Source organism: Triturus cristatus, chromosome 7 (assembly GCF_964204655.1).
Source record: "Triturus cristatus chromosome 7, aTriCri1.1, whole genome shotgun sequence".
Lineage (NCBI taxonomy): Eukaryota > Metazoa > Chordata > Amphibia > Caudata > Salamandridae > Triturus > Triturus cristatus.
The window spans coordinates 1283650728-1283677246 of NC_140590.1; the positions used below are offsets into that span (position 1 = coordinate 1283650728).

The 26519-nt window shown below is 48.7% G+C and overlaps 2 protein-coding genes across 7 annotated transcripts in view; one reads left to right on the plus strand and one right to left on the minus strand.

Annotated features, from left to right (window-relative positions):
* The window catches only part of LOC146811885 (sulfotransferase 1B1-like), a 445124-nt gene that overhangs the window by 369814 nt on the left and 48791 nt on the right, over positions 1 to 26519 (minus strand). The window lies entirely within an intron of this gene.
* On the plus strand, positions 7486 to 23596 carry LOC146811886 (uncharacterized). The gene is made up of 3 exons (XM_085615111.1): positions 7486 to 7829; positions 11377 to 11696; positions 23429 to 23596. Exons 1-3 carry the CDS (start codon positions 7583 to 7585, stop codon positions 23594 to 23596), a joined length of 735 nt encoding a protein of 244 aa, XP_085471237.1. The 5' UTR covers positions 7486 to 7582.

Consider the following 26519-nt stretch of genomic DNA (forward strand, 5'->3'; position numbering starts at 1 on the left):
CATTTTTTGCTGGCATCGTTTCTTTCTTTGGGATTGCTGCTGTGAATGCATTTACTATCAGTGGTACTAACTACACTTCCGAATTCCACTCATTTTACCACCTTTGGCAGATCAGCTCAATGGTTTTAAATGCTGAGCAATATTTTTATGACTGGTAGTAATTTAGTCAAACATTCTTTATTCGGTCATCAAGTGACTATAAAAGATACAATGAAATAACATGGTTTATAATAATGGCATTTTAGCATATACAACCATAGTTAAAAAATAAAGATAAAGATGAGGAAAAATAAAACAACAACATTTTGGTGGTAATTACAACTCACCCCATTTGGTATTCAAGACGGTCTATCAATGGGAGAACCCACGGGGACTTTCTTAAAGGGCCAGGTACTGTTTAAAGCCCCGGATGCTGCAGTTGGAGCACCCGTTTGCCTCTTGAAATGTGCATTGAATGTACCTAACATTGAGGCCTAACATTTATGACGATACATATTATAAACTTGTAATCTATACTGATACATATTTAGCATGTTTTGAGAGTCCATGGATTCTTGGGGGAGGTTGGGGGGGGGGGCTGATTGATGCGTCTTTCGACTTCCTTCCCTTTAGCTCTGAGGAAGGGTCTGTTGGAAAGCGGGGAAGAAAGACTGCGGAAAGATTTCAGCAAAACAAACACAGGAGCAGCCAAGCCTGCGAAGCAACATCCAGGGGCCTATCTATCACCAAGGCCTTCTGGAGCATGGACATCAGTATTCTTGTGGTACCTTTACGTGCTCTTTCTTACATGCCCCTTGAACTGGCGCAAAAATATCTGAAGTGGGAAGTCTCGGAGAGCATTCGTGTGCATTTAGTACAAATAGAAAGGAGCGTGCCCGCTTAGCACGTTCAATAATAGCGAGTTGAATGCATCGGGCCTGGTTTACAAAGGCTGCTAGGAGTAAAATAAAAGAGGACTCATGTAGTACTACTTCCCATCCTCATCCATGCTTTGGTTAATCGGCCCCTCAGATTGAAAGCCACCGCAGAGCGCAATGTCAGACCAGCTGCATAAAAGCATCCTAGACTATGATGATGTTGCTCTCATCAGTTTCCACCAATATATGTGTGTGTACGAAGAATGTTTGTATGCGCACTTTCTCTGTCCATGTACACAACCGAGCGATGAGGTGGGATTCAGCTGGGTGTGCAATTTATCACCCCAACTAGGATTTATAGTTTATAGCTGCACAACCCGAAATAAAATAAAGGAGCAAAACGCTGTTTTGAAGCAAAATCCGGTAGATTTACAGATTTTAGAGACAGTTCTCAAGGGGAGCTCTTGAAATAAATGCTTGAAGATCTGCACCAGTACCGGGCAGAATTACCCTTCGGTGCAGCATGCACGCCAAGCTTTTCACACTATGCCCATGCACACTGACTGAACTACTCGCACGCTCTGTCCGGGTGGGTCAAGCTCCTTGCAGATTCACGACGAGACGCAGTTTCACGCTATTTTTTCACGTTGGACTACTACCAGTGTTGCACTTCTTAATGTATTGATTAAAGGATAATTTGAATTTAAAATTGTGATCTATTGTATTCCATAAAGATACTGAAAGCTAAAGATCATATCATTATTACATTTAAATGTAAGCAGGTTCCAATGGATAATTTTAACGTAGCAGACTAAAAAAAAGTCTGGTTTCCCCGAACATCAAACAAAATAAATATTTTAAGAACACTGTAGTTATTTTATGTTAACTTGAAGAACTGACGCTGGTAAAATTCATTGGGATTACTTGTATTTTAAAAGCAATGCTTGTCTAGTTACAGCACGTTATTTTTATTTTCAGCACCTTCTAAAGCTTGACAACCCTTACCAAATTTTTGGTCATATTTCCGGCGAAGAACAAGACCTCCTTTGCTGCTCTTTCACCCCGGCTACGACCCAGCAAACACCAGAGTTAAAGGTAAGGAAACTGATGCTATTTTTTTTTTTAGATTGGAGTTAGAGCTATGTGTGTGGTCACTGTACATGGTGGTTGGGGTAGGCACACATTCTGAACATTGTACCCTCAGTGGATGGAATTTACTAACAGCCTTAGCCCTGTGATTTGGCCAATAACGGTTGTTAACAGCACTAACTATCCCTTGCCTTGTTCAAGGCCCTCAAGCAGTGTCTGTTTCAGTGCCTTCAGCAACCACTATGGCACACAGAGGCAGCAGGCAGTAAGGCTGTATTTTTAGCAGTCATGTTGTGCAAAGGGGAGCTGTTGGAGATTTATTGCGATACTGCACAAGATATATGTATTTATACAGAAATTTGATATTATTGCACCGCACCTTATATGTTGTACTTTGATTATTGGCAGGTTTCTTTAATATATATTGGTAAGGCCAGCATCGTCATCATGAATACAGTACAAGAGCTGATTACAAGGTCATTCCAGGCACGGCCACTTCAAGAGAAAATAGATTTAAAGCAATTGGGACCTCATCGGCCTGACCTAAAACTACAGCAAACTTCCCAGGACAGAGGAAAAATGTCCACACGTACATTCTCAAACGCCTGGTACACAAAAGCTGATTGGCTTACAGGGTGCCCTTTAAGAAATTCTCTGTTCTGCTTCCCCTGCTTGCTGTTTGGTGGTGAGTTTTCTTGGACAAATCAAGGAGTAACAGACTTGAAGCATTTGTCTGAAAAAATAAAGAAGCATTCACGCACAAGAAAGCATATGGAAAACCTGACTAGACTGGGAATGTTGGGGGAAGATGCTCCGATTGAGCAGCAGATAAGTGATGCATACCGCAAAGCAATACAGAAACACAATGAAGCATTTGATAGGAACAGGCAGATTCTATCCAAAATAATTGATTGCATTCGTTTCTGTGGTGCTTTTGAACTGGCATTGCGAGGCCATGATGAATCGGAAGGTTCCCCAAATCCTGGAATATTCAAAGGCCTTGTGGATTTAATAGCAAGCATAGACAAGGATATGGAAGCACATTTAGCACGTGCTACAGTCTTTAAGGGCACCTCTAAAACAATACAAAATGAACTTCTTGAATGTATGCTCGAAATTATGAGAAGCCATATTGTGCAAGAATTGCAAAACACAGACTTTGTGGCTATTCAGGCTGATGACACCACTGATGTGGACACTAAAACACAGTCCGTATTAGTGTTTCGATACATTGACAATGACAGACAAGTTGTGGAGAGGTTCTATGGTTTCACACATTTAAGAGACTCTAGTGCAGAAACCATTACTGCAGCTATACTGCGTCAACTGAGCTTAATTTTTCCAGAGCTGCCTCAAAAAAAAAAACGTATTGCGCAAAGCTATGATGGTGCGTCCGTAATGAGTGGAAGCCTTAGTGGAGTTCAGAAGAGAATTCGAGATGTGTACCCTAATGCTCATTATGTGCACTGTTACGCTCACCAAATTAATCTTATTATGCAACAGGCAGTATCAAAGATCACCGAGACACGGATTTTCTTTCAGGATATAGGAGGCATGGCAGCATTCTTCTCGCGTTCCCCCAAAAGAACAGAAGCACTTCATGACATTGTAGACAAAAGCGTTCCAAGGGGATCCTCAACTCGTTGGAACTTTAACATCCGTACAGTCAACCTAATCCATGAACATAGAGAGGACCTTCTGAAATGTTTTGAAGCCATAGAAGCCAATGATGAGTTTGATTACAAAAGTCAGATTGAAGCCCATGGCTTTGGTAGAACACTACAAGACAGAGAGTTTCAGTTCTTACTGTATTTATTTCATGATATAATGGTAGCTGTCGACCTGTTATACAATCAGTTACAAGCACGAGAGATAGATACTGTCAAAGTGCAAGTATATACTACTATGTTTGTACAAAGCATAAGCAAAGTGAGAGATGGGGTTGACAATTTAGACAGCAAACTGCCAGAGAAATCTTTTTTCACAAACCGCAGGAAAAACATCACCACTATGGTCCGAATTGCAAAGGAGATCTGTGACATTGTAATTGTGCAGGCACGAGAGCGTTTTTCTTTCACTATACATTTGGTGAGTGCCACATTATTGCAAAGTCAACAGTTTGCCAAATATGATGAATCTTTCCCGGAGCGTGCTCTGAATGAGGCTGTGGGAGCTTATCCTATGCTCAATAAAGAAGAGCTGAGAACTGAGTTGACTGTACTGTACGGAATGCCTGTGTACCGGAAGGCCACAAGTGCCTTGTCTTTGCTGGCTTTAATACATAAACTTAATATGGAAAAGTCACTTGGAGAGACAGTGGCTTTACTTAAAATTGTCATAACCACTCCTATGACAACAGTCGAGGCAGAACGATGTTTTTCAGCCTTAAAAACACCATGCTTGAGGAAAGACTCAATGCTTTGGCAATGCTCTCTGTAGAGAGCAAGCTAGTTCAGAAAATCCCGGACTTTAACACTAAAGTTATTGAAAGGTTTGCTGCTCTTAGAGAGAGACGTGCTGATTTCATTTACAAAAAGTAAACAATGTTGAATGCTGCTACTTTGCAACCAGTTTAGTTTGTTAAATAAAAAACATCTGTGAGTGAGGTACTCAGAAATGCATTGTATCTCGAAGTCTGTTATGAAGCTCTGTGGTTATACACTGAATAAGCAGCTACCTATGTTATATGACATCTCTTTATTAATGTTATAACTGCACTTTCACAATTGCTTTATTAACCTTCCTGCTTTCTCAAATTTGCTTGAAAATGCACCATTTCTCTTCTATTTTTTCAAAATTTTCTCGGGGGGAGAACCCCCCCGAACCCTCCTTATAGGGGTTCGGGCTCGCTCGCTACGCTCGCTCGCAACGGTGAAGTATACCAATCATTTTACGCCTCACCACTTTAAAATGTCACCAGCCGCCCCTGGTGAAGAATGAATCCGTTATAAAAGGAGTGATTTTTCAATTTTTTACAGATTTTCTCCAACTTCTTGTAGAATGCATTTAGAGGACGAATGGACGTGAGGATTTCTGTCAACATTCAGTGATGAATTTTTCGAAAAGTAAGAGTTCTATCCAAAAATGTGTACAATAAAAAGATGCAAGAACGGATAACTAATTGTGTTATTTCTACCAGAATTGTGCGGTGTATCTAAAAATCCTGCAGGTTGCCCATATGAATGTGACTCCCATCACAGCTGTAGAGGATTCGTAAACAAAATTGCATAAATGTGCAGAATTCCCTGTGAGTTATTTACCATTCATTGCTACCTTTCCTTATTATTACTATAAACCTATTGTTTTTTAGTCAATATGTAAACTGAAACTCATGCTGAAAAGTGAATCGTTTGCCACATTATTCAAAAAAATGTTCCATGGGAAGATCCCCCACTTGGAGAGGATTAGATTGCTCAAAGAATTGCTGTGCAAATGGCAAACTTAAAAAGTGGGATTTATAACCAGGGCCACTGGAATTATGACTTAAAGTGGACTGTATTGGCAGCCATCAAAACTTCTCCCAGGGGTGGCGACCCGGCGAGTCAGTTAGCAAGAAAGGAGGCCTTCTTAATAATGAAATTTGATACTGCCATTCGTGGGCTAAACAAACTCTCCGAAATCACTCACCTACAGATGTAATAAACTACATAGTCCAGCATGCCTTGTGGCTGAAATTCCAGTCCAGGCATGACCTGCAGGCTCCTCCCCTCACGAGTTGTAGCGGTTGAGGAAGACGCCGGTATGCGGAAGGAAACCTCTTTTCTGAAAACAGAAGGCAAATGGCTACCGCGGTGCAAGCGCCGGTAGTTACAGTTTTGCAAGTGCGTCCGTTCTACCTATGCGGGAGTGCTTCGCAACAACTTTGGGGCTATTTAACATCGCGCTGTATCGAATAGAGAAGAAAGCACGTTTCTTTCGTTTAACACTGCACAGCCAACCTAAGCGTCAGCACGCTCATTACAATATACTCAAGGCGGCGTTGTCTTTCACAGGGAAATTCTGAAAATAGAACACTCGAATATTTCCTTGTGAGTGCAGTCCTTTATTGGTTGATGATATGGACACTGTATACAATCCCAGAAGGAGGCCCCCGGGGGAAGTAAGACCAGCGGTCTAGTCTTCCCCCGGGGAGTTCGCGCAAAAGGAAGGACAGGGGAGGAAGGGGTGGGATAAGGGGTGGGGTCGCAGGTAGGGTTAAAAGGGGCAGGAAGAGGAAGTCCTTCCTCTTCCATTCCCCAGCGCCTCAGGGAGGGATAGTTAGTGGACCGTTGGTGCGCGGAGCGGGGCTGTGGAGCGTTGGAGGATCGGCGGGGGCGTGTTCTCGCGTCGGGAGCGGCGCGTGTGGTGAGTTGACGAGCGGGTCTCCGGGCGGCCTCGTTTGGCGACGTTTGGCGGCCTGTGGGTGTCGGGTGGAGTCGGCGGGGGCGGAGCGGCGGTTAGCGCGGGGAACGAGCGCGATGGACTTGGGAGGGGGTCAGACGCCGGATGAGGCGGCGGTGCGGGCGGCGCTACAGCTGTTGGGGCGTGCGGGGAGGGCGGACCTTCTGCGGCCGGGTGTGTTGGAGCAGGCGTGGGTGGGAATGTCCAGGACTCCGCGTTCGGCGTCCGCGGGGGTTGCGGCGGCCGTTGTTGCCTGCATGGAGGAACCGCCTCCCAAGAAACACGCGGTGGGCGCGCGAGGGGGGGGCAAGAAGGCAGGGCCTGGGGGAAGCCAGGGGATAGGCGTCTGAGCCTCCCGGCGCTGGGTTCGTCCGCTGAGGTGCCTGTGGGGGGAGGCGGGGGGGCTGTTGAGGGCAAGGGTGGGGCTGCGGAGGCGCGGTTGGTCCGGGGGGGGGCGGGGGCTGGGGGCAGCGGGGGGGCCTCGTTCCTGGTTGACTATAGTGAGGACAGCGACTTGGCGGAGGACGCAGAGGAGCGGGTTGGGGATGATTTCTCCCTGTATCTTTCGGGGAGTGAGTCCGCGGGGGGCGAGGGCGGTGGGTGGGGGGACCAGGGGCCGGACGTGGGGGGTGGGGGCAAGGGGAAGGGTGGGGGGCGGGCAGGGTAAAGAAAAGGGTCCGGCGAAGGCTGTGGGGGGCCGGGGGACGGGGCCTGTGACGCCTGGCCCCTCTGGGGGTGCAGGCCGCGGTCGTGGGGCGCGGGCCGCGGGGGAGGGCCGGTGGGACGACCGTTGGGCCGAGATGTCTTTAGAGGAGCGTATCCGGGAGCAGCGGCGGCTGATTGAAGATACGGAGCGGCGCTGGGAGGAGATGTGCGCGGCTAGGGAGAGGGAGGGGGAGCGCGCGGCGGACCGGGTGGTGGCGCGCGGGGGAGGGGTGGTGGCGCGCGGGGGAGGGGCTGGGCCGGCTCGGGGGCGCGGGCGCTGGGTGTGGCTGGATGAGGCAGGGACGGACTTGACGTCTCAGAGACCTGGTGGCGCTGGGGCCCCCTCGGACTATGCCGGTCACGAGGGGGGGATGGGATCCACGCCAGCGCTGATTGCTGGTAGAGGCCGGGGTGGGCCGGCGGGGCGCACTACGGCCCCCAGACGCCGGGACGAAGCAGTAGGGGGGTCCGCGGCGGCCTGCCCTCCATCGAGGGAGCGCGCATCATCGGCGCCGGAGTATGAGTTTGTCCTTGGAGAGAAAGGAAAAGGAATGAAGCGTGTAGTGCGTGAGGTGCGCATGGAGCCTAGTGAGCCTGTGGTGGTCGAAGAGCTGGATTACGAGTCGGAAAGTGAGGAGTTGGAAGAGGGCGAGGTGCGTGAGGTGACGGGGCCGGTGGCAACGAGGAAGTTTGGTGTTTTCCAGGACAGCAAAGCCAGCTGCAGCAAGGCGCCAGCGGCGAGGGTGTCGGCCCCGGGTCCCGGCGGACGGGCGCAGGAGGTGCCACGCACTTTGACAGGTGAGAGCACATGGTGGGGGGCGTGGGATGAGGGGCTTGGGCGGGGGCGTAAGAAGTCTTGTAGGTCTGTGGGGGTGGGGGATGGGTCGGTGAGGGAGGTGGGAGAGGCGGCGCAGCCGCAGGTGCCGGCTAAGGCGGCGGCCCCAGAGGGGGATGTGAAGCGAATGGTGGGAGCTGGTGTTCAGACGGAGAAGGTGACAGATGGGAAGGAGGAAGGGGGTGAGAAACATAAGAAGAAGCTGCCTTATATGGGGTTGGCGATGCCCCTGGGGTCCCATCTGTCTGAAAAGACAAGGGGCAGGATTTGGAAACACGAATATGTGGATGTCTTTAAATTGTTGCATCGGGAGATTCAGGCGAAAGAGGGGTCTAAAGAGGAGGAGTGGGAATTGACACGGCGGCCTCGGGTGCCGATAACTATGGAGAATTGGACGTCGGCCTTCCTGATTTATGCCAGTATTTATTGCGAGAAGCATCCGGATAGGGCGATTGCGTTGTTCAAATACATGGATATCATCAGAAAAGCGCAGATGCACTTTGGGGGTTTTGCCTGGCTAAGTTATGATGAGGAATTTCGGGCGAGGGTCAGCGTCAACCCGGACAAGCCCTGGGGAGAGGTAGATCAGGAGCTGTGGGTGCAGTGGATGGCCTCCACGCAGTCCTCTGCGGCTACACACACTGCGAGTGGCCTTCCGGTGGCTTATCGGTCTTTTCAGTCCCGTCCCGCCTCGGGGGGGGCGGGAGGGGGCGCCAGTGGAGCTGGGGGTGCGGGTGGGCAGGCTGCCGCTGCCGGCGCGACCGGACAGCCTGCAAAGAGTGGGGGAGCCACCACTGGGGCTTGTTGGAATTTCAACAAGGGATTCTGCACCCGCCACCCCTGCAAATTTAAACATGAGTGTTCTAAGTGTGGTGGCAAGCACCCGGTCACGCAGTGTTTCACCTTGGCCACCCCGTCCGAGCAATGGCGGGTCACGAAAGGACAGGGGCAGGCTGGGCCAAAGGGCTCCTACACCGGTTAGTGTGGAGGCCATGGGTCCGTGGCTCTCCCGCTACCCTGATCAGGTGGCGGCGCTGCGGCTGTTTTGGGGATTCACGGAAGGTTTTCGAGTAGGGTACCAGGGGCCACGGGAGTGCAGGTGGGCAGAGAATTTGCGGTCAGCAAAGGAGTTGCCGGAAGTCGTGGAGGCTAAATTGCGCAAAGAGGTGTTGGAAGGTCGCGTGGCCGGCCCGTTTGACACGTGGCCGCTGCCCGAACTCATCATATCCCCTTTGGGGGTGGTTCCAAAAAAGGAACCTGGCGAGTTTCGCTTGATCCACCATTTGTCTTGGCCTGAGGGGCGGTCAGTGAATGATTTCATCGCGGAGGAGGATTCCCGGGTGTTGTATGCGTCGGTGGATGATGCGATTGGATTGGTGCGGCTGTGTGGGCGGGGGGCGGAATTGGCCAAGTGTGACATCAAGTCGGCGTTTCGCCTTCTGCCGATTCACCCGGAGGATTTCTCGTTGCTGGGCATGCAGTTCGGTGGGGCCATTTTTGTGGACAAGGTGTTGCCCATGGGGTGCGCGATCTCCTGTGCTCTGTTCGAGACTTTCAGTTCCTTTTTGCAATGGGCCTTCACTGACAGGGCGGGGCACCGGCTGGTGTCCCACTATTTGGATGATTTCTTGTTTGTAGGCCGTGGTCAGACGGGGGAATGTGGGGCGGCTTTGGGCCAGTTTCAGAGGATGGCGGGGGAGTTTGGTGTGCCGTTGGCGCCGGAAAAAACGGCCGGGCCCAGTTGTTGTCTGGCGTTTCTGGGGATTGAATTGGATTCTGTGGAGTGGATGGCGCGCCTCCCCCAGCAGAAGGTTTTGGAAATACAGGACTGTCTGAGCCAAGTGATGGTGCAACGGAAGATTGATCTGAGGTCCGTCCAGCGTTTGTTGGGCTTGCTGAACTTTGCGTGCCGAGTGGTGCGGGCGGGCAGGACGTTTTGCAGGCGGCTCGGGTTGGCCATGTCAGGGGCAGTGTTGCCCCATCACAGGGTGCGGATTTCGGTGGGTGTCCGGGCGGATCTGCGAGTGTGGCAGGGGTTCCTGAGTGACTTCAATGGGGTCTCCTTGGACTTTGCAGATGACAACATGGTGTGGCAGGTGCAGATTTTTTCGGATGCGGCTGGGGCGCGCGGCTTTGGTGTGTTCTGGGATGGTCGGTGGTGTGCGGAGCAGTGGCCGGCGCACTGGTTGGCACAGGGCAGGAGCATTGCGTTTCTGGAGTTCTTTCCGCTGTTGGTGGCGCTGCAGGTGTGGGGGCAGGAATTCCGGAACCGATCGGTGCTTTTTCATGTGGACAACATGACGGTGGTGGATCTGGTGAACCATCAGAGGGCGAGGGACCTGCGGGTGCTGCGCTTGCTGCGAAGTTTTATGCTGCTGTGCTTGCGCTTGAATGTGCTGTTTCGCGCGAAACATGTGCCGGGCGTTAGCAATGACATCGCGGATGCATTGTCTCGTTCGCAGTGGCAGCGTTTCCGAAGGTTGGCGCCCGGAGCGGACTTTGCCAAGACCAAGGTGCCGGAGGGTATCTGGAGCTGGGGGGAGTGAGAGTGGTGAATCTGGTGGAGCGGTCTGTTGCCGAGTCCACGCGGCGGACTTATCGTATGGCGTGGGTGGAGTTGGGGGCGTTCTTGGGTTGGTCGCGGGAGGACTGGCGGATGTCTCAGGGTGAGTGTGAAGCGGGTGTCGTGCGCTATGTTTTGCACTGCATGGACAGGGGTTTGTCGTCAGTGACAATTGCAGGGAAATTGGCAGGGATTTCTTTCTATGGGAAGATCTATCTGGGTTTTGATCCGGCCAAGGGTGAGTTGCTGAGCAGGATGCTGAAGGGCTGGACAAGGGAGCGGGGGGGGCGGGAGGGAGAGCCGTTGCGCCAGGCGATCACTTTTGGCCTGTTGGTGGATGTTTTGGGGGAGTTGGGGGTTTTGTGTTACGATCGGTATGAGTTGGCGTTGTTCCGCCTGTGTATGACGTGGATGTTCTTTGGGGCCTTTCGGGTTTCGGAGTTGCTTGGGGGTAGGGGGGGGATGGGGTTAAGGTTCGAGGATGTACGTGTGGACGGGGGGCGCCTGGGGATATGGCTGGGGCGTTCCAAGACGGATCAGGTTGGCAGAGGCACGTGGGTGTGGCTGAATGAGTCGGGGGAGTTGGCAGCGTGCCCGGTGCGGGAGTGGAGCAGTTTTTGCGGGCAGTGTGGCCGTTTGGCGGGGGAAATTTTCTGTCATGCTTCTGGGAAACGGGTCACGGCTTACCAGCTCTTGGCGGTACTGCGCATGGCGTTGCGGCGCTTAGGGAGAGACCCGGCGGGGTTTGGGACTCACTCCTTCCGGATCGGCGCGGCGACGGCGGCGGCACGGCTGGGTTGGTCCTGGGATAAGATCAGGCGGATTGGTAGATGGCGGTCGCGCTGCTGCGAGCGGTACGTGAGGAAGTAGGGCGGAGGGGTACGCGGCGGCTGTGTGAGCGTGTTGTGTGCCCTTTCTCGTTTCTAATGCTCCTTTTTTCTTCGTAGGTTGTGTTGGGGGTCCTGGAGCCAAGACGGTTACCTGGATAGTGGGACATTCATTTGTGCATTGTGCTGCCAAGTTTGCTGACAGGCAGGTGTACGGGCGTAGCCTGGGCCTGAGAAGCTGCAGTCATGAGGTTTTCTGGTGGGGTAGGAGTGGGATGCGATGGGGAGAACTTTTGCCTTGGCTCACGAAGAAGGTCTCGCAGCAGGGCTGTCCGGATCTGCTTGTCATTCACCTGGGAGAGAACGATCTGGTGCGGCAGTCGGCGGTGTCCTTGATCTACTTAATGCAGCGGGACTTGGCAGCGATCAAACGCAATCTGGTTGGCGCTTGTATTGTGTGGACAGAGTTCATTCCCAGAAAGTTTTGGAGGGGGGCGCTGAAGCCCGCTGCGGTGGAACGCGCCCGCAGAAAATTAAATAGGGCAATGAGAGTTTTTTGTGAGGACTGTGGGATCAAGGTGCTGGCGCATCCTGGTCTGCGGCTTGAAGAGCCCTTGCTTTTTAGGGCTGATGGCGTGCACCTTTCGCACATGGGAAACGCCTACTATATGATGGAGATGAGGGATTTTATCAGTGGGCTGTGGAATGAGTCGATCTGGTGTAGGAGGAGGTGAGGGCGAAAGGTGCACTTGTGTGGGGTGGGGCAGGTAACCGCCCTCCGGGGGTTCCCTGGTTGGCGGATTGGGGAGGGGGGAGGAGTCCATGACGGGCATACTCACCCTTCCGGGGAGGGGGATACTGGGGAGAACGTGGGGGTGCGTCAGAACAGTGGACGACGAATGGAGATGGTGTGGAGTTTTGGAAGAGAAGTGAGGAAGCGAAAGGAAGTGAGAAGGTTGCGGTGTGAAGTGGGTATGGAGTAGTTGGAGTCTTGGAGAGTATGGGTAGTGAGGAATGTTGTTGTTGGGGATTGTTGGGGATTTGTGTTATGTTTCTGGTTATGGTTGTCCAACCCTGTCCTAATAAAATGGCCTTTTATGCAAAGTACCTTGCGTGGACTGATTATTGCGCGAGGAGGCCCCCGGGGGAAGTAAGACCAGCGGTCTAGTCTTCCCCCGGGGAGTTCGCGCAAAAGGAAGGACAGGGGAGGAAGGGGTGGGATAAGGGGTGGGGTCGCAGGTAGGGTTAAAAGGGGCAGGAAGAGGAAGTCCTTCCTCTTCCATTCCCCAGCGCCTCAGGGAGGGATAGTTAGTGGACCGTTGGCCACCCGCCCACCCGGCAATTACATGACTAGTTGAGGAGGTCATGTTTTTTCAGCGTGCCAGTTTAGGACGGGTTGTGTGTGTGTGTGTGGGGCGGATTGGGGAGGGGGGAGGAGTCCATGACGGGCATACTCACCCTTCCGGGGAGGGGGATACTGGGGAGAACGTGGGGGTGCGTCAGAACAGTGGACGACGAATGGAGATGGTGTGGAGTTTTGGAAGAGAAGTGAGGAAGCGAAAGGAAGTGAGAAGGTTGCGGTGTGAAGTGGGTATGGAGTAGTTGGAGTCTTGGAGAGTATGGGTAGTGAGGAATGTTGTTGTTGGGGATTGTTGGGGATTTGTGTTATGTTTCTGGTTATGGTTGTCCAACCCTGTCCTAATAAAATGGCCTTTTACGCAAAGTACCTTGCGTGGACTGATTATTGCGCGAACACGTAGAAGGTGCGATCCTATTTTTATTTCAAAGCGTTTCCAATTAACCCTGCGTGCACCACACTCCTTCACTGCTGAGTTTCAATGATTTATTCTTGTCCCCACAGCTTCTGTTAAATAACGCGCAGGTTTACCACTGGCGCTACAACACACAAGCTTCTGGGGGTCCACAACAACTGGTACTTTTGAATTGGAACAGATCACAATCTTGTAGCCTAGAAACAGGGGTCCCCAACTTTATTTACGGCACACTTTGTCATTTTTAGGTCTCGGCTGCGCTTGCGCAGTCTCGCTCCGAGACTTAATGACTTGGGAGAAGAGGGGCTTGAACCCGCCCCTCTTCTGCCCTGTAAATGCTGGCCAGCCATTGGAGAAGAGGTCCCGTCACTCCAATCATGCCCCGTCCTTTTCGGATCGGGGGGCGTGTTTTTTGCGAAAAGTCTCAGGGAGGAGACAACAGCAAAACACGCCCCCGAATCCGAAAAGGAGGCTGCCTTTCTCCGAGGCATTTCTGCTCTGCCTCGGAGAAAGGCAGTGGTGTGTTTGTTAGCAGGATGTCTCCTTTCTCTGTGGTGTCAAATTCGTTTTGAGGTAATTGCACGCCGATTTAGAAATGCCGTTTCTACAGATGCAAACGTGTATGTTTCCACTTTTTAATTCAAAAGCAGCCTTTGTAATTAGTTGACTAATACTTGGCGAGCATGGACCACGGATTGATAGTGTTGAATAACTAAGACTGGGGCGTCAACCCCCCCTCCTCCGATGCTTTGGTAATTTTAAAACATTTGTTCCATGTCAGAAAGGGCTTTCGTTTTAAAAGGGTCCCGCCGTTTAACATCATCCAGAGACGAGGTTTCTAAGCGCAAAGCAGCCTTTGTAATTAGTTGACTAATACTTGGCGAGCATGGACCTCTGTAATTTTTCTCCCTTTCTCCTCTCCGCTCAACATTCCCTTTTTCTCCCAGGCTTTTGTTCTTTTCTTGTGATCTTTCGAGTCCTTCCCGGGCTGTGACTCATGCCTGCACGCGGGGCGCAGGGCTATTGTTGATGTCTTCCTGTACTGACACCCTGGGTGTTTCCAGTTCTGCCAGAGGAGACGAAGGAGGGGCATTGGGGTGCTCGCGGGGACATTCTTGGCACCGTGAACGCCGATGGCGTGATAATAAACTCTAAACCTATCGGATTAAGGACATACATGTAGGCGCGTGAATTTCCTTACACAGCGTTCCCTGCAGACTGGCTCGTCTCTAGGCGCCCAGAAAAGCACGGGCTAAAATATAGTCCCGATAAATGGTGTTTTTGAGAACGCTTGGGCCTTTAAGGGGCGAGAAGGCGGAGAGCGAGTGATAGAGAACCACAGAGGGAGAATATGAGAATCAGAGAGCGCGAATGATAGAGAGAAAGAACATTTTTTGAGTGATGGAGGGACAGAGTTTGAGAGGGGGCTGATTCATGTTGAATAGAATCTTTACAGAAAATGGTCCTATATGATAACGGTGAAATAACTCCTAGTAGGGTAAATTTTAACAACATCCAACATGATAACGGTAAAGGCCAAAAGCCAATTACATCTGTCTCCAACAGAACAGTAGACCAAGCCCAGTCTATGTATTGCTCTAAAAATCGGCACATTCCTCTCTCGCTCCTCGCCCTCATGCTTGCCCAGTATTTTCACCCTCTCCACTCCATGCACCCCTCGGCCCCCCTCACGCCTCTTCCTGGTGACTGCTCTCTACTGTCCCCACCACCATGTATCTCTCTAACGTCCTTTCCCCTTCCCCTCTCTGCTCTCCACGTCGTAGTCTTCTCAGGAGACCTGCGGGAAGGACACGGATAAGAAGGCATTACCGGCAGCTGTGGGCTGTCCAGTTCCATGCGTGAGTAGCTCATCCATTTCGGGTTTTTTAGTTGCATGCTTTTCTTTTATCTGTAGTCCTGTATAACCCATTACACAGCCAGGACTTCAAATCCCAGAATTCTATGAAAATTTCTGGACTGCCCAAACTAGTAGCTTGAGAGCTCTACAGACAGTTCCTGCGTATTTACAGGTTGACTCAGGAAATCAGAGGCTTAGCTACTAACCGAGTATCAGTTGCAGTCAGTGGACCTCCATTATACTTGTTTTTAACTACCAAACTGTGGGTAGAGATGTCATTATAACATGCTCGCCTGGGGTCCTATGGTGCACTTGCTACGTCACTGCACAGATTAAAAACATGACTGGCAGCAGAGGCGCAACTAGAGCCAAATTTCGGGGGGGGCTAAGCAAAAATATCGGGGGGGGGCTGAATCTTTAAACAGTAGGCAGAGTGGCGCTGATTTCGGGGGTGGGGGGACTGAATCTAGGCAGAGTGGAGCTGCAGGGGCTCTTAGAAGGGGTGAAACAACAGCGAAGCCTCATTAACATGCAAATGGTCTGTTAAAGACCTGTGAAGTGCTCGGGCCCGGCTTTGTGTCTGCCCGGAAGCGGTCTCATCCCGGGCTGCCACACACAACGGGGGGGGGGGGGCTGAAGCCCTGTGAGTCCAATGGGTGTTGCGCACCTGACTGGCAGACATATCTTTTCCATTGGCCGTCACAGCGTTTTATTTTGTGTTTATTTCTTTTGTATATAGTTATGTATGTTTTGTTTAAATTGCATTTATGTAGCTCTTACCCCTGACAAAGCGTGTATATGATCCTGTAGCACGTTTAGACTATGGGCTTGTTCTCGCAAATTTTATATGTATATATTTTTAAACCTTTGCATGCTTAGAAAATTCGAATAAATAAATGCATGTAATATAATCTCGCCAGGATGGCATTGTTAAAAGGAAAAGGTATGTAAAATGACCACAAAGTAAGCTTTCCATATGGAAAATCTCGCAGCAAAATAAAAGTTCTCGCCCCCCCCCTAAAAAATGTATGCATGAACATAATCCGCAAAAATATTTTTTCCTGATATACTTTACCAGTGGGGTAATTTCTGCAAAGTGCACAAACTCTACAAAAGTAAATTTCTGCACATACTTCAGTTATTTTGACGCTTGCCTCAGCAGTGATAATGACACAAGTGATATTTGAATTAGAGCATAATCGCGGAGTGCAGCGTAATTTAAGTAATTGTAGCATGCTTCCGTTGTCAGCGTCGAGTGAATGGCAAAGATGTGTATATGTAGTCGGAGGAGCGGTGGGCAGACTCCAGCTCTGTCTTTGAAGGGTGAGACACGCTTCCTGGCTCCGTGCTCTCGCTTCATAGGGCCTGCTCCGGAGTGAGGACTCGGAGAGGCCAGTCTAGCGGAAGACCAATGGCTTCTGACATTAAATGCCGCACACTTCACAAGGCTTTTCTCTGCATTATTGGGAGACAGGAGTCAACTGTGTGCGCGCACGGCCCTTATCTCTGTGTCTTTGCCTGGTTCCTCAGTAGTTTTTCTTTTATTATTGCCTGCAGACTGGGAGGGTGTTTATTGTGGAAGGTGAAATGGTGATTTAGTGTGATGTGACTAATGGGTTCTCGTTCGGAATTATGTTAATCACGTATGGAGGGATGGATACACCCCCAGGATAAATCACAGAGCAAGTGGTAGGTGAAAATGTAAATAATTGAGAGAATGCATCTGCGAGGAGCACACTAGCACTGATGTATGCATGAGTGATTTATTACGAGAGGCATGTCTGTGCCAAGACCGGAACACAGAAGAGGCGCTGCACACGGGGCAACAGGAAGGGTTGTGATTCCAATACAGCACCACCGTAGTAACAGGATGGGTTAGTCATGCGTAGGATCCCACAATCCTGTCAAGTGAGGACAGCCAGGATAACAACACAGGTCTTCTTAATCATACAGGTGACATATCCACTAAACCCCATCATAGATTTCACAACCATCTGAAAGGGGAAAACTGTACACACTCAAGAACACTGCCTGAACACAAAATGAAGGCTGCTTGTATTTTCCTCTGCGGAACATGTTTTATTTAGTTTTTAGGTCTCGGCTAGCGAACAAGCATTTACAATGCAACGGTCTCGGCATTGTTAAAGTTAGAGCTATTGGCATTGCTCATGACATTTTTTTGTTTATGTTTTTGTTTTTAAAACATGTAAAGAAACGGCATTGTTATTTACTATGTCAATAGCTTAATCAGTGTGTGTGTAGGTGGCTCTGTGTGTGGGTGCAAATGCAATAGGTCTCGCATTTGAGAGTGATTAAGCTATTGACATTGTAAATAACAATGCCGTTTCTTTAAATGTTTTAAAAACAAAAACATAAACAAAAATAATGTCATGAGCAATGCCAATAGCTCTAACTTTACCAATGCCGAGACCATTGCATTGTAAATGCTTGTTTTGTTTTGTAGTCACTGATCCCCAGTCCGAGTCCTGAGGAGAACCCTAGAATCATTCATTCAAATTGAGCAGTCCAGGTTTGCAATTTTAGTAACTTTTGAACTGCTTGAGCTTGAGCTAGAAACAAAATATTTCTTTTGGGTTAAAATCTGCAGATTATGCGGCAGATGATGGATTAGGTGGCAAATGCCTCAAATCTATAGTCGCAGGAAAATCGCTGCACAGTCGCATAATTCCAATGGCCCTCTTTATTGCGGAGCGTGCTTGGATGCGTTTATCCAGTCACCCAACCATCTGCCCATGCACTAACCACTCATCCATGTGTTAAATCTTTCATCCATTTCCTCATGCATCTATCATCATCTGCCCATTGACTTATTTGTGCATGTCGCTTCTTGTCCATCCACAACACCACACCAGCATAAAACTATAAACTGATGAAGAGGTACTTTGAGTGATCAATGATCAGCCAGAATTATTGTCTTTGCTGCTAAATTAAGAAGCTGTGAAAGTTCATCTGCATGGGTATTGATTGAACAAAATGCTATGGGAACTGAAAGTGACATCACAGACTCTTTGCTTTTAAATACATCACTGGAAGTGACATCATATGACCTTGATCCGCAAGTCTTCCCAGGAAATGATGTCACAGGACCTTAACTCTGATGACATCAACATAATTGACATCAATGAAGTTTCATATAACTGCATGTTTGATATAATAGCACAACTTGCATTTAAGTGTATGTTGTGTGCATGTACGACGGTGATATTGTGTTTGTATCTGAGAGCATGCATGTGTCAGAATCCGTTTTCGTATGTATGAGCATATGTGCTTGTGATTGAAAGCAAGTGAATAAGAGTGAGTGAGAATGAATGAGAAATAATGAATGTAAGTGTTAGAGAGTGTGAGGGGTGTGAGTGAGAACGAGCGAGAAAGAGTCACTTAGAAAAGAGTGAATTCAATTGAGTGTGAGTGAGAAACTATGAGTGCGCCAGAGTGAGAATGAGTGTGAGTGAGAGAGGATTATTGATAGAGTAAGAGTGCATGCAAATGAGTGTGAAGGAGTGAGTTAGTGCAAGTGACTGACAATGAATAAATGAGAGCAAATGAGGAAGAATAATGAGACCTGGCGTACTGAACATAATTCTTGGCTTCCTGAGAGACCTGTGGCAAATGCTTGTGCTGGCATTTTGGGGGCAATCCTTAGCATGATAGGCACCTGTGACCAAATATTGACACATGCATACTAGAGGTAATACTGGACACTGACATACTACAAGTATCACTTAGTACCTGCATACCAGAAGTAATACTTGGTATATGGGAAATCCATAGCAGAATGCTGTAACTGACATACTGGAGCTAATTTTTGGCATGGGGTACCCATTGAAAAAATGCTGATGCTTGCATACAGGAGAATCTTGTTGGCATAGCAAGAACCGGTTGCAAAAGGCTGGTATTGGCACATTGTAGACACTTCTTGGCATGTTAGGGCAGCCGAAGCATATAGCAGCTTGAAACCCATGAAAAATGCTGTTGTAGTAGACCCTCTGCAGGGTTGCATTAGACCCTCTGCACACCCCTCGTGCAATCCATTCAATGTATATTCAATCTGTATAAAATAGTTTTTTCTTCTTTTTTTATTTTGAAAACCCTTTCTCTTTGAGGTTGAAATGGCTAAACTGCATTTAATGATTTTTTTTTTATGTGCTATGTTGTGTAAATTTTAATGTGTCAATGAGTGTAGTTTTATCACTGAAGTCCTGTGCATTGGTTTTAATATCCGTTTGTAGTTGTCTTTTATATATGTTTATGCCGTGTACTTATGTTGGTTTGTGTATTATTTTTTCAGCCCTGATGAAGTTCCCCTTGAGGGAATGAAACGCGTTGGCTGAGCTTTTCGTATTTTTGAACTGATTTGTGAATTTGAAATAAAGACCGTTTTTTTTATACTACTCGCTGGCTACTGGATTTCATACCTGGCGCACTGCCATTTCGTTGAAATCAACCATGAAAAATGCAATCCATGACATGTCAGAAGTAGTATTTCACATAAGTAACACCCATCCTACATGGAGAGAGCTAATGGCAATGTTCTGGCTTTGGCAATAGTGCATGTATTTTTTTGCCTAAGGGGTCACCCATTGCATATGAGACCACCAGTAATAAAATGCTGGCCTAGCACAATGGAGGATATCTTTTTACTTATTGGTGCACCAATAGCAAGTGTTGAAAAAAATAGGGTCCAACTCTTAGGCTGCACCCTTTGAAAGCATTTGAATATTTTTTTTGATAATCAATTTTTATTGTTTTGAAAAGTATAAAACAAATCAGCAATAGACAAGGAAGACAGTGAATCATTGACATGTACAGGAGCATAACTTCCCACGATTTCCAACCCCAGAAGGTGTACACAGGCAGAGTATTTGAGCAAAGTCTGTCGGTCACTCCACAGTACCCAGCCATTTTCCCCACACCCTACGGTACTTCTTAGGACATCCTCTTGCCGCATATAGGGTTTTTTCTTGGGTCGCGCACCAGTCCACCCCCCTTCGCCACTTCCCGAGGTCAGACGAGTCTGGACATTTCCATGCCGCCGCTATGTCACATTTAGCTACAATCATGGCTGTGTTAAAAAATAGTTTTTCGTTTCTGGACCCATCCAGCCCACCTGTGATCCCCAATAGAGAATGACGTGGATCATGGGGAACCGCCCAACCCAGGACCTCCTTGATCTCCTCTTCAATAGCTCCCCAAAATCGCGCCAGGTGGGGGCATAACCAGACCACATGGAAAAAGTCAGCTAGGGCATGGCCACACCTTGCACAGGACGCATCCGGGCATAGGCCCGCTCGGTGGAGGCACAAGGGAGTGAGATATGCAGCGTGCAAGTAGTATAGCTGGATCAATCTAAGTTTGGCGGACGCGGTGATCTTCTTGGGCGTCATAAGGGCGTCAGGCCTATCTACCACATAAAGGGGACCCACCCACTCCACACATTGGTCCCTTAACTTGTCAAGGGAGGTGGGGGTGTTGTTGACCAAAGTGCGGTAAATGCAGGAGATACCCCCTTTGCCCAAGTTACCCAACATAGTCTGCGCCTCGGGAGGGCTATACTCCATGAGCCTAGTATCGTCTGTGATATGTGTGTGGAGGGCATGTCGCAGCTGTAAGTATTTATAGAATTGGGATGGGTGGAGGGAATAGCGGGTCTCAAGGTCCTGAAATGAATGCATGTGGTTGTTAGACCAGATATCCCCAAGTTGCGAGATTCCGATAAGGTCCCACGATTTAAACCCTTGCAACCCACTAACCTCTTGGAGCGAAGCTCCCTGCCAGAGGGGTGTGCATTGGGTGAGCTTACACGTCCAGCAGGCCAACAGCACGGAACGCGTCACATCTGGCAGCTGAGATGGAATGGACCTCCCGTACATCATTGACTGGATTTTGGGTAGACCTAGTTCGCTCAGCTCGAGCCGATAGGCAGGGTCGGACCATCCCCCGTTGAACCAGTCGTGGATTACTAGGAGACATGCAGCCAAGAAATAAAAATATAGGTGCGTCATCCCCATACCCCTATCAAAGGAGGGGATCTGTCAGATGGTCAAGGCCAAGCACGCTCTCACCCACCCCAGAGAAATTTGGTGGCAAGACTATCCAGTTCCCTGAACCAAGTCCTAGGAAAGCTGAAGGGGACGTTCTGGAGGACGTAAAGAAATCTGGGGAGGATCATCATTTTGAACAGGGCGACCCTCCCCAGGGGATTCAGAGGCAGCGTCTTCCACTTTTGAAGATCCTCTTTAGCCTTCTTCACCAATGGGGTGACGTTAAGAGACCATCCCAGTTCGGGAAGAAGGGTGACCCATATCCCCAAGTATTTGAATGATTGACGCCGAAGCGGTATGGTGGATTGCCAATCGTAACAGTCCCTGGATAGGTGCAATGGGACCAGTACCGATTGCCCCGGTTCAGCCGGAGACCTGATGCTTGCCCGAAGGACTGCAAGATCTGGAGACAGTGTGGTCCCGATAAGGCGGGTTCGGCCAGGAAGAGCAGGACGTCGTCCATGTATAGGGCGATCTTGTCCGTCTCTGTTTTGGGCCATTGCCATCCATGAATACGGTCTTCGGCCCACACCAGGGAGGCTAGGGGCTCCATCACTAGGGCGAAGAGCAAGGGTGAAAGGGGGCAGCCCTGCCTTGTTTCCCTGTTAATAGGGAAGGCCTCCGATAACACACCATTGACCAACACGCACGCTCGTGGTTGGGCATAGAGGACATGGACCAGAGCCCTAAAGTGGGGTCCGAACCCCATCTCGACCAACGCTTCTATTAGGTATGCCCAGTTCGAGTCGAAGGCCTTTTCAAAATCTATGAGAAGGAGTGCTAAGTAAGGAGCGAGTAAATGCCTCCGAAGACAGTGTCGAGTCCCATGTATGGGCATGAAGCCACACTGATCTGGATGTACCAGCAGGGACAGATATGGCTTCAGTCATTGAGTGAGGATGTTGGCATACAACTTGATTTCCGTGTTGAGGAGAGAGATGGGACGATAGTCCGTGCAGTGGCGGCAGGGCGGTTGGAATTTCGGTAGGACCACAATGGTGGCGATGTCCGTCTCGGGTGGGAAGGAACCTTTTTTCCAACCTTCCTCAAATAAATCGGACAGGCGGGGCACAAGAGTTTCGCGATACAGCGCATAGTATTCCTGAGGAAGGCCGTCTGGGCCAGGGGTCTTGCCCGATGAGGTAAGGGAGATTGCTTCATCAATTTCCTCTCGAGAAATGGGGCGGTCCAGATCTTCCTGGGCGGCCAAACCCAACCGAGGGAGACATACGTTTCCTTGCTCGAGGAGGGCGGAGAGAGATAGGCCAGGGGCTCGCGCTGCATAAAGTCGTTGGTAGTAATGGTTGAAGATAAGGGCCATCACCAGTGGGGCGCTGTGTACCACTCCATCGTCGTCCACCACCTCCGGGATAATGCGGTTCACCCTGGGATATGTGGCCAGTCTATGTAGGATCGAACTATTTTGGTCTCCCTAGCCATAGATTCTTACCACCAATGATCTCCAGAGGACCATAGCAGCATCTAGGGATAACTGTTTGATCTCGGCCCGAAGGTGAGTGATCTGTCGGGCCTGGACTGTGTCGTCAGACAGGGAGGGGGACTGCTCAAGGCGGAGCGCCTGCGCCTCCCGTGTGGTGATTTCCCGCAGCTGCACCTGTCTCTGGCTCTTAAGCTGGCCCTTTGCGACACCCCGAACGGTAGCCTTACCGACTTCCCATAAGGTACCAGGAGAAGCTACCGAACCTTCATTAGTGAGAAAATACTGCTTGAGCTGCAACCCCACCACTTTTTTTTAATTCTTTATCTTGGAGGAACCATGCTTTCATTCTCCATGTTTGGCGGGCCAAGGGGGGCCCTGCACTAAGTTACACCGGGGAGTGATCAGAAATACCCCCGGGAAGGATATGGACATCTAGAATCACAGAACAGTCAGACGAGAGGACGAAAATCGCATCTATGCACGCCTGTGCATGGTGTGCTGCGGAGCTGTGGGTGAATTGGGCAGTGCGGGGTGCCAGGTACGCCAAGCATCGTAGAGGCCCAGAGATTCGGACCAGTTCCGTAGCTGTTTCACCTGCACCAATCTAGTGATTGAGGGAGAGGCCGTTATGTCAAGGGCCGGGGAGGAAACCGCATTAAAATCGCCCCCAATAACAGTGGGATCCAGGGACAGGGCATTCAACAGGGCTGCAGTGTGTTTAAGGGTGGTTGCGAGCATCGAGGGGGGGGGGGAGTAGATGGACAGAAGATTGAGGGGGGAACCGGCCAGCAAGCCGCAAAGGGTCACAGTTAAACCCTGAGGGTCATGAATGACCTGTGTAAGTACAAAAGGCAGGGTGCGTTTCAGAAGGATAGCCATCCCATGGGAACCCCTAGAGAAGCTTGAGTGCCACACTCTATCATAGCATTTGAATATTTAATGATTTTTCTTCAGACCCTATGTCGTTTGACCAAATGTATGAGATAATTGTGCTTTGAATACACTATTTAACATTTATTTGCATGTTTCTCCTCCCTAGAAGTCTGTCACTAAAGTGCATGGTATTACTCCCACCACTTTCAAAGATCACCAGCTTCCACTGCAAGAACAGAAGGTAACCCGTTTCTTGATGAGCACTGGTTACTTCCGCAGCTTCCATTCGGGCCCTGACATTGCACAATATGTTTTGTTAAATGAATACATTTAGCACTCCAATATGCACTTTTCTGATTAAATAAAACTAAAAAAAAGAAACACATTTTGAAAAGTGTTGTTTCCATGCTTTAATATTGTATTTCAAATGCAAGAAAATTATGTGTTTTTGATTTTTTTTAAAGCATCACCTCTGTGCATCCGATAAGTGATATTGCTTTGTAAACGGTCATGAGTCAAAATGTATTAACTATAAAAAAAATAATGTAAGCTAATAACAATTCATATTCAATGTATGTTTGTATCAATTAATACATGTGGATATAATTACTATTGTATTATTTCAATCTTTTTCCACTCCCTCTGATGTATTGATACATTTCTTGTTGAGGTGCTCACAATGGGAACTATTATAATGACAGTTTGTGGTATAAATGATCTAGGGTCCCAGTTCTGTTCTGTGTTTTGTCATACTATATAATCTTCAGGCGAAAACATAATTGTTCATGTTATACAAAGGAACATTTGTAATCTTTCCCTGGCATACCACGTCAGCACCTTAAAATTTAAAATAGACAATTGTCTAAGTTGTGCTATAATGTTAAACTTATGGATCAAAGGTCATATGATGTCACTTCCAGTGATGTCATAAAAGGCAAAGAGTCTATGATGTCACTTTCAGTTCCCATAGCACTGATTCACCAAAAGCACTTTGTGTTTACTAATCTCAATTGTCACCGATGGTCCTGTTCCTGCTCCTGTGCTCCATTGCATGTTGACACATGCCAGCTCTCCCATACAAACACTATCACCTACATGCATGTACGCAACTTACGTTTAAAAGCATTTTCTTGACAACCGATGGCTCTAAATATTGGGTCCTGGAGGGTAGAGATGGACCTGTGTTGAGGCAGAGAAAAAATAATATATAAAGCCTGGGGCTTTATATAGTGCCCCAGGCAATATGTGTCACATACACACTTTAGGTCAAAGTCCTATACCTGCAAGGTGCCTTGAAGGGTTGCAAGAGGCAAGTCAGGGGCAATAGCTGTGTCCCCAGGCACCCACTAATTGATGCCAATGTGCTCCAGGTAGCATTTGACTGCTACTTTAATTAATGCCGGAGTGCTGTCAGCGGTGTGAGCCTGCATGCATGTGAGAGGTGTAAGACTACTTCTGGTAGTGTGCGACTGTAATCTGTTTGGGGTCGAAGAGTGCTGTTGTTCTTCAAAGTGTCTTTGCTTTTCCACCATAATATCTTTTTTTGAACAAATCTTTATATTGAGTTGTCATAGAGAAAAAACAAGGGATTACAATGGCATATCTTCTCGTCGATACACAGAGCGTTCATTTCAAAACAGTATGCATCAGACACTATCCCCACCCCCGCAGGCACTGCCCTGAAATAGCCCACTCAAAGGGCGGGTTACGAGGCAAGCAGAAAGGAGAGTCTGGGAAGGGAAGTGGAAGGAGAGAGGAGGAGAAGAGGAGCGCAGGATAAGATAAAGATGGAGAGTAAGTAGGGTGGCTGGGATGGTGATGGCGTCCAAGAATTCGACGGGGGTGTGTGAACCGTACTCATAGTCAAAGAGTCGAAGTGCCGTCAGCCTTTGAGGTATATCGGTACTATATTCGAGTCTTGACATGTAGTGTATAAGGGGTTGCCATAACTGAGTGAATGTCCTGTCCGTGTTTGTTATTCTATGTGTCATTTGTTCCATGGGTAGAACTTGCCACATCTTGTGAAACCATAACACCCTTGGTGGTGGGTCTTCCTTCTTTAAATATAGGGTGATCAATTGTTTGGCCACCCCTGTTATATGGGATATGAGAGTCCAATCTGAACCCGTCACCCCCTCCAAATTGGTAAGTTTTAGCCCCAGAAGGGCTACAGAGGGTTTGGCTAGCATGAGGTACCCAATGGTGGCCTTGAGGTGTCCCCAGATCCCCTTTCTGAATTTCTGAATAAGGACGCAGTTCCAACATATATGCTGAAAAGTTCTTTGTCACATCTCCAACAGACGCCGGAGGCTGTAGGGAACATGCGTTGGATTCTGGTAGGAGTGAGATACCATTGGAACATTGCTATGTATGCCGATTCTCACTGGGGAATACTGCACAGAGATTTGGGTGTATCCGGCCATAATATACGTTCCTTTCCTTTGGTTAAATGTCTACCCCGAAGTCTCTTGGCCATCTATTTTGGTAGATGTGAGGTGTTTTAGGCTTGGTATCTTGTATGGCGTCTTAGGTTTTTGAGATTAGTCCTTTCTTCCCTGTAAACAACCATTTTTTGAAAGCGGTAAGCGATCTGGTGGTGACTCTGGCATTAGATGAATGGAGGGCCCAGCTAGTTTTCTGAGATCCGAAACGCCTGTTTTAATTGTTCAAACGGTTTGATGTCATCGCCCTGGAAACAGTCACAAATAGTTCTACAGTTGCCCCTTTCCCATTCTGGAAATGTGGTGGGAAGAAGGGTGGGTGTGAAGTCTGGATTTCTGGCGATTGGGTTATTGAGGGACAGCAAGGTTGTGAGACTTGTTTTACTTGCTATCTGATCCCATATGTCCAGGACCATCCCAGTTGGAGTAGCAGCCTAACCGCTTTTGGCTTATGCGGAGCGCTGGAGCCAGGCCAGGTCCCACAATGGGTCGCACACTACCACCCTATCCATATGGAGCCAGTGGTTTTAACTTTTGTGGATAACTAACTCCGAAATGTATTGACGATGAGCTGCCCAGCAGTATTCCAAGAGATTGGGACCCACCAGGCACCCCATGTCTTGGATGCATTAAAATGTTGCTAGAGATTGTCTGTGTTTCAAACAAATGGAGGTGCACTGAACATAATACAAAAAGTCCAAATTATTTTCTTTCTTTTCGTCTTTTATTTTAAAATTGACATTGGTGCACAAAGATAGCCAAAGCATTTCGTTCCTCAAAAACCAACAGTTTTTGGAACTTCATTAGGGCATAAAT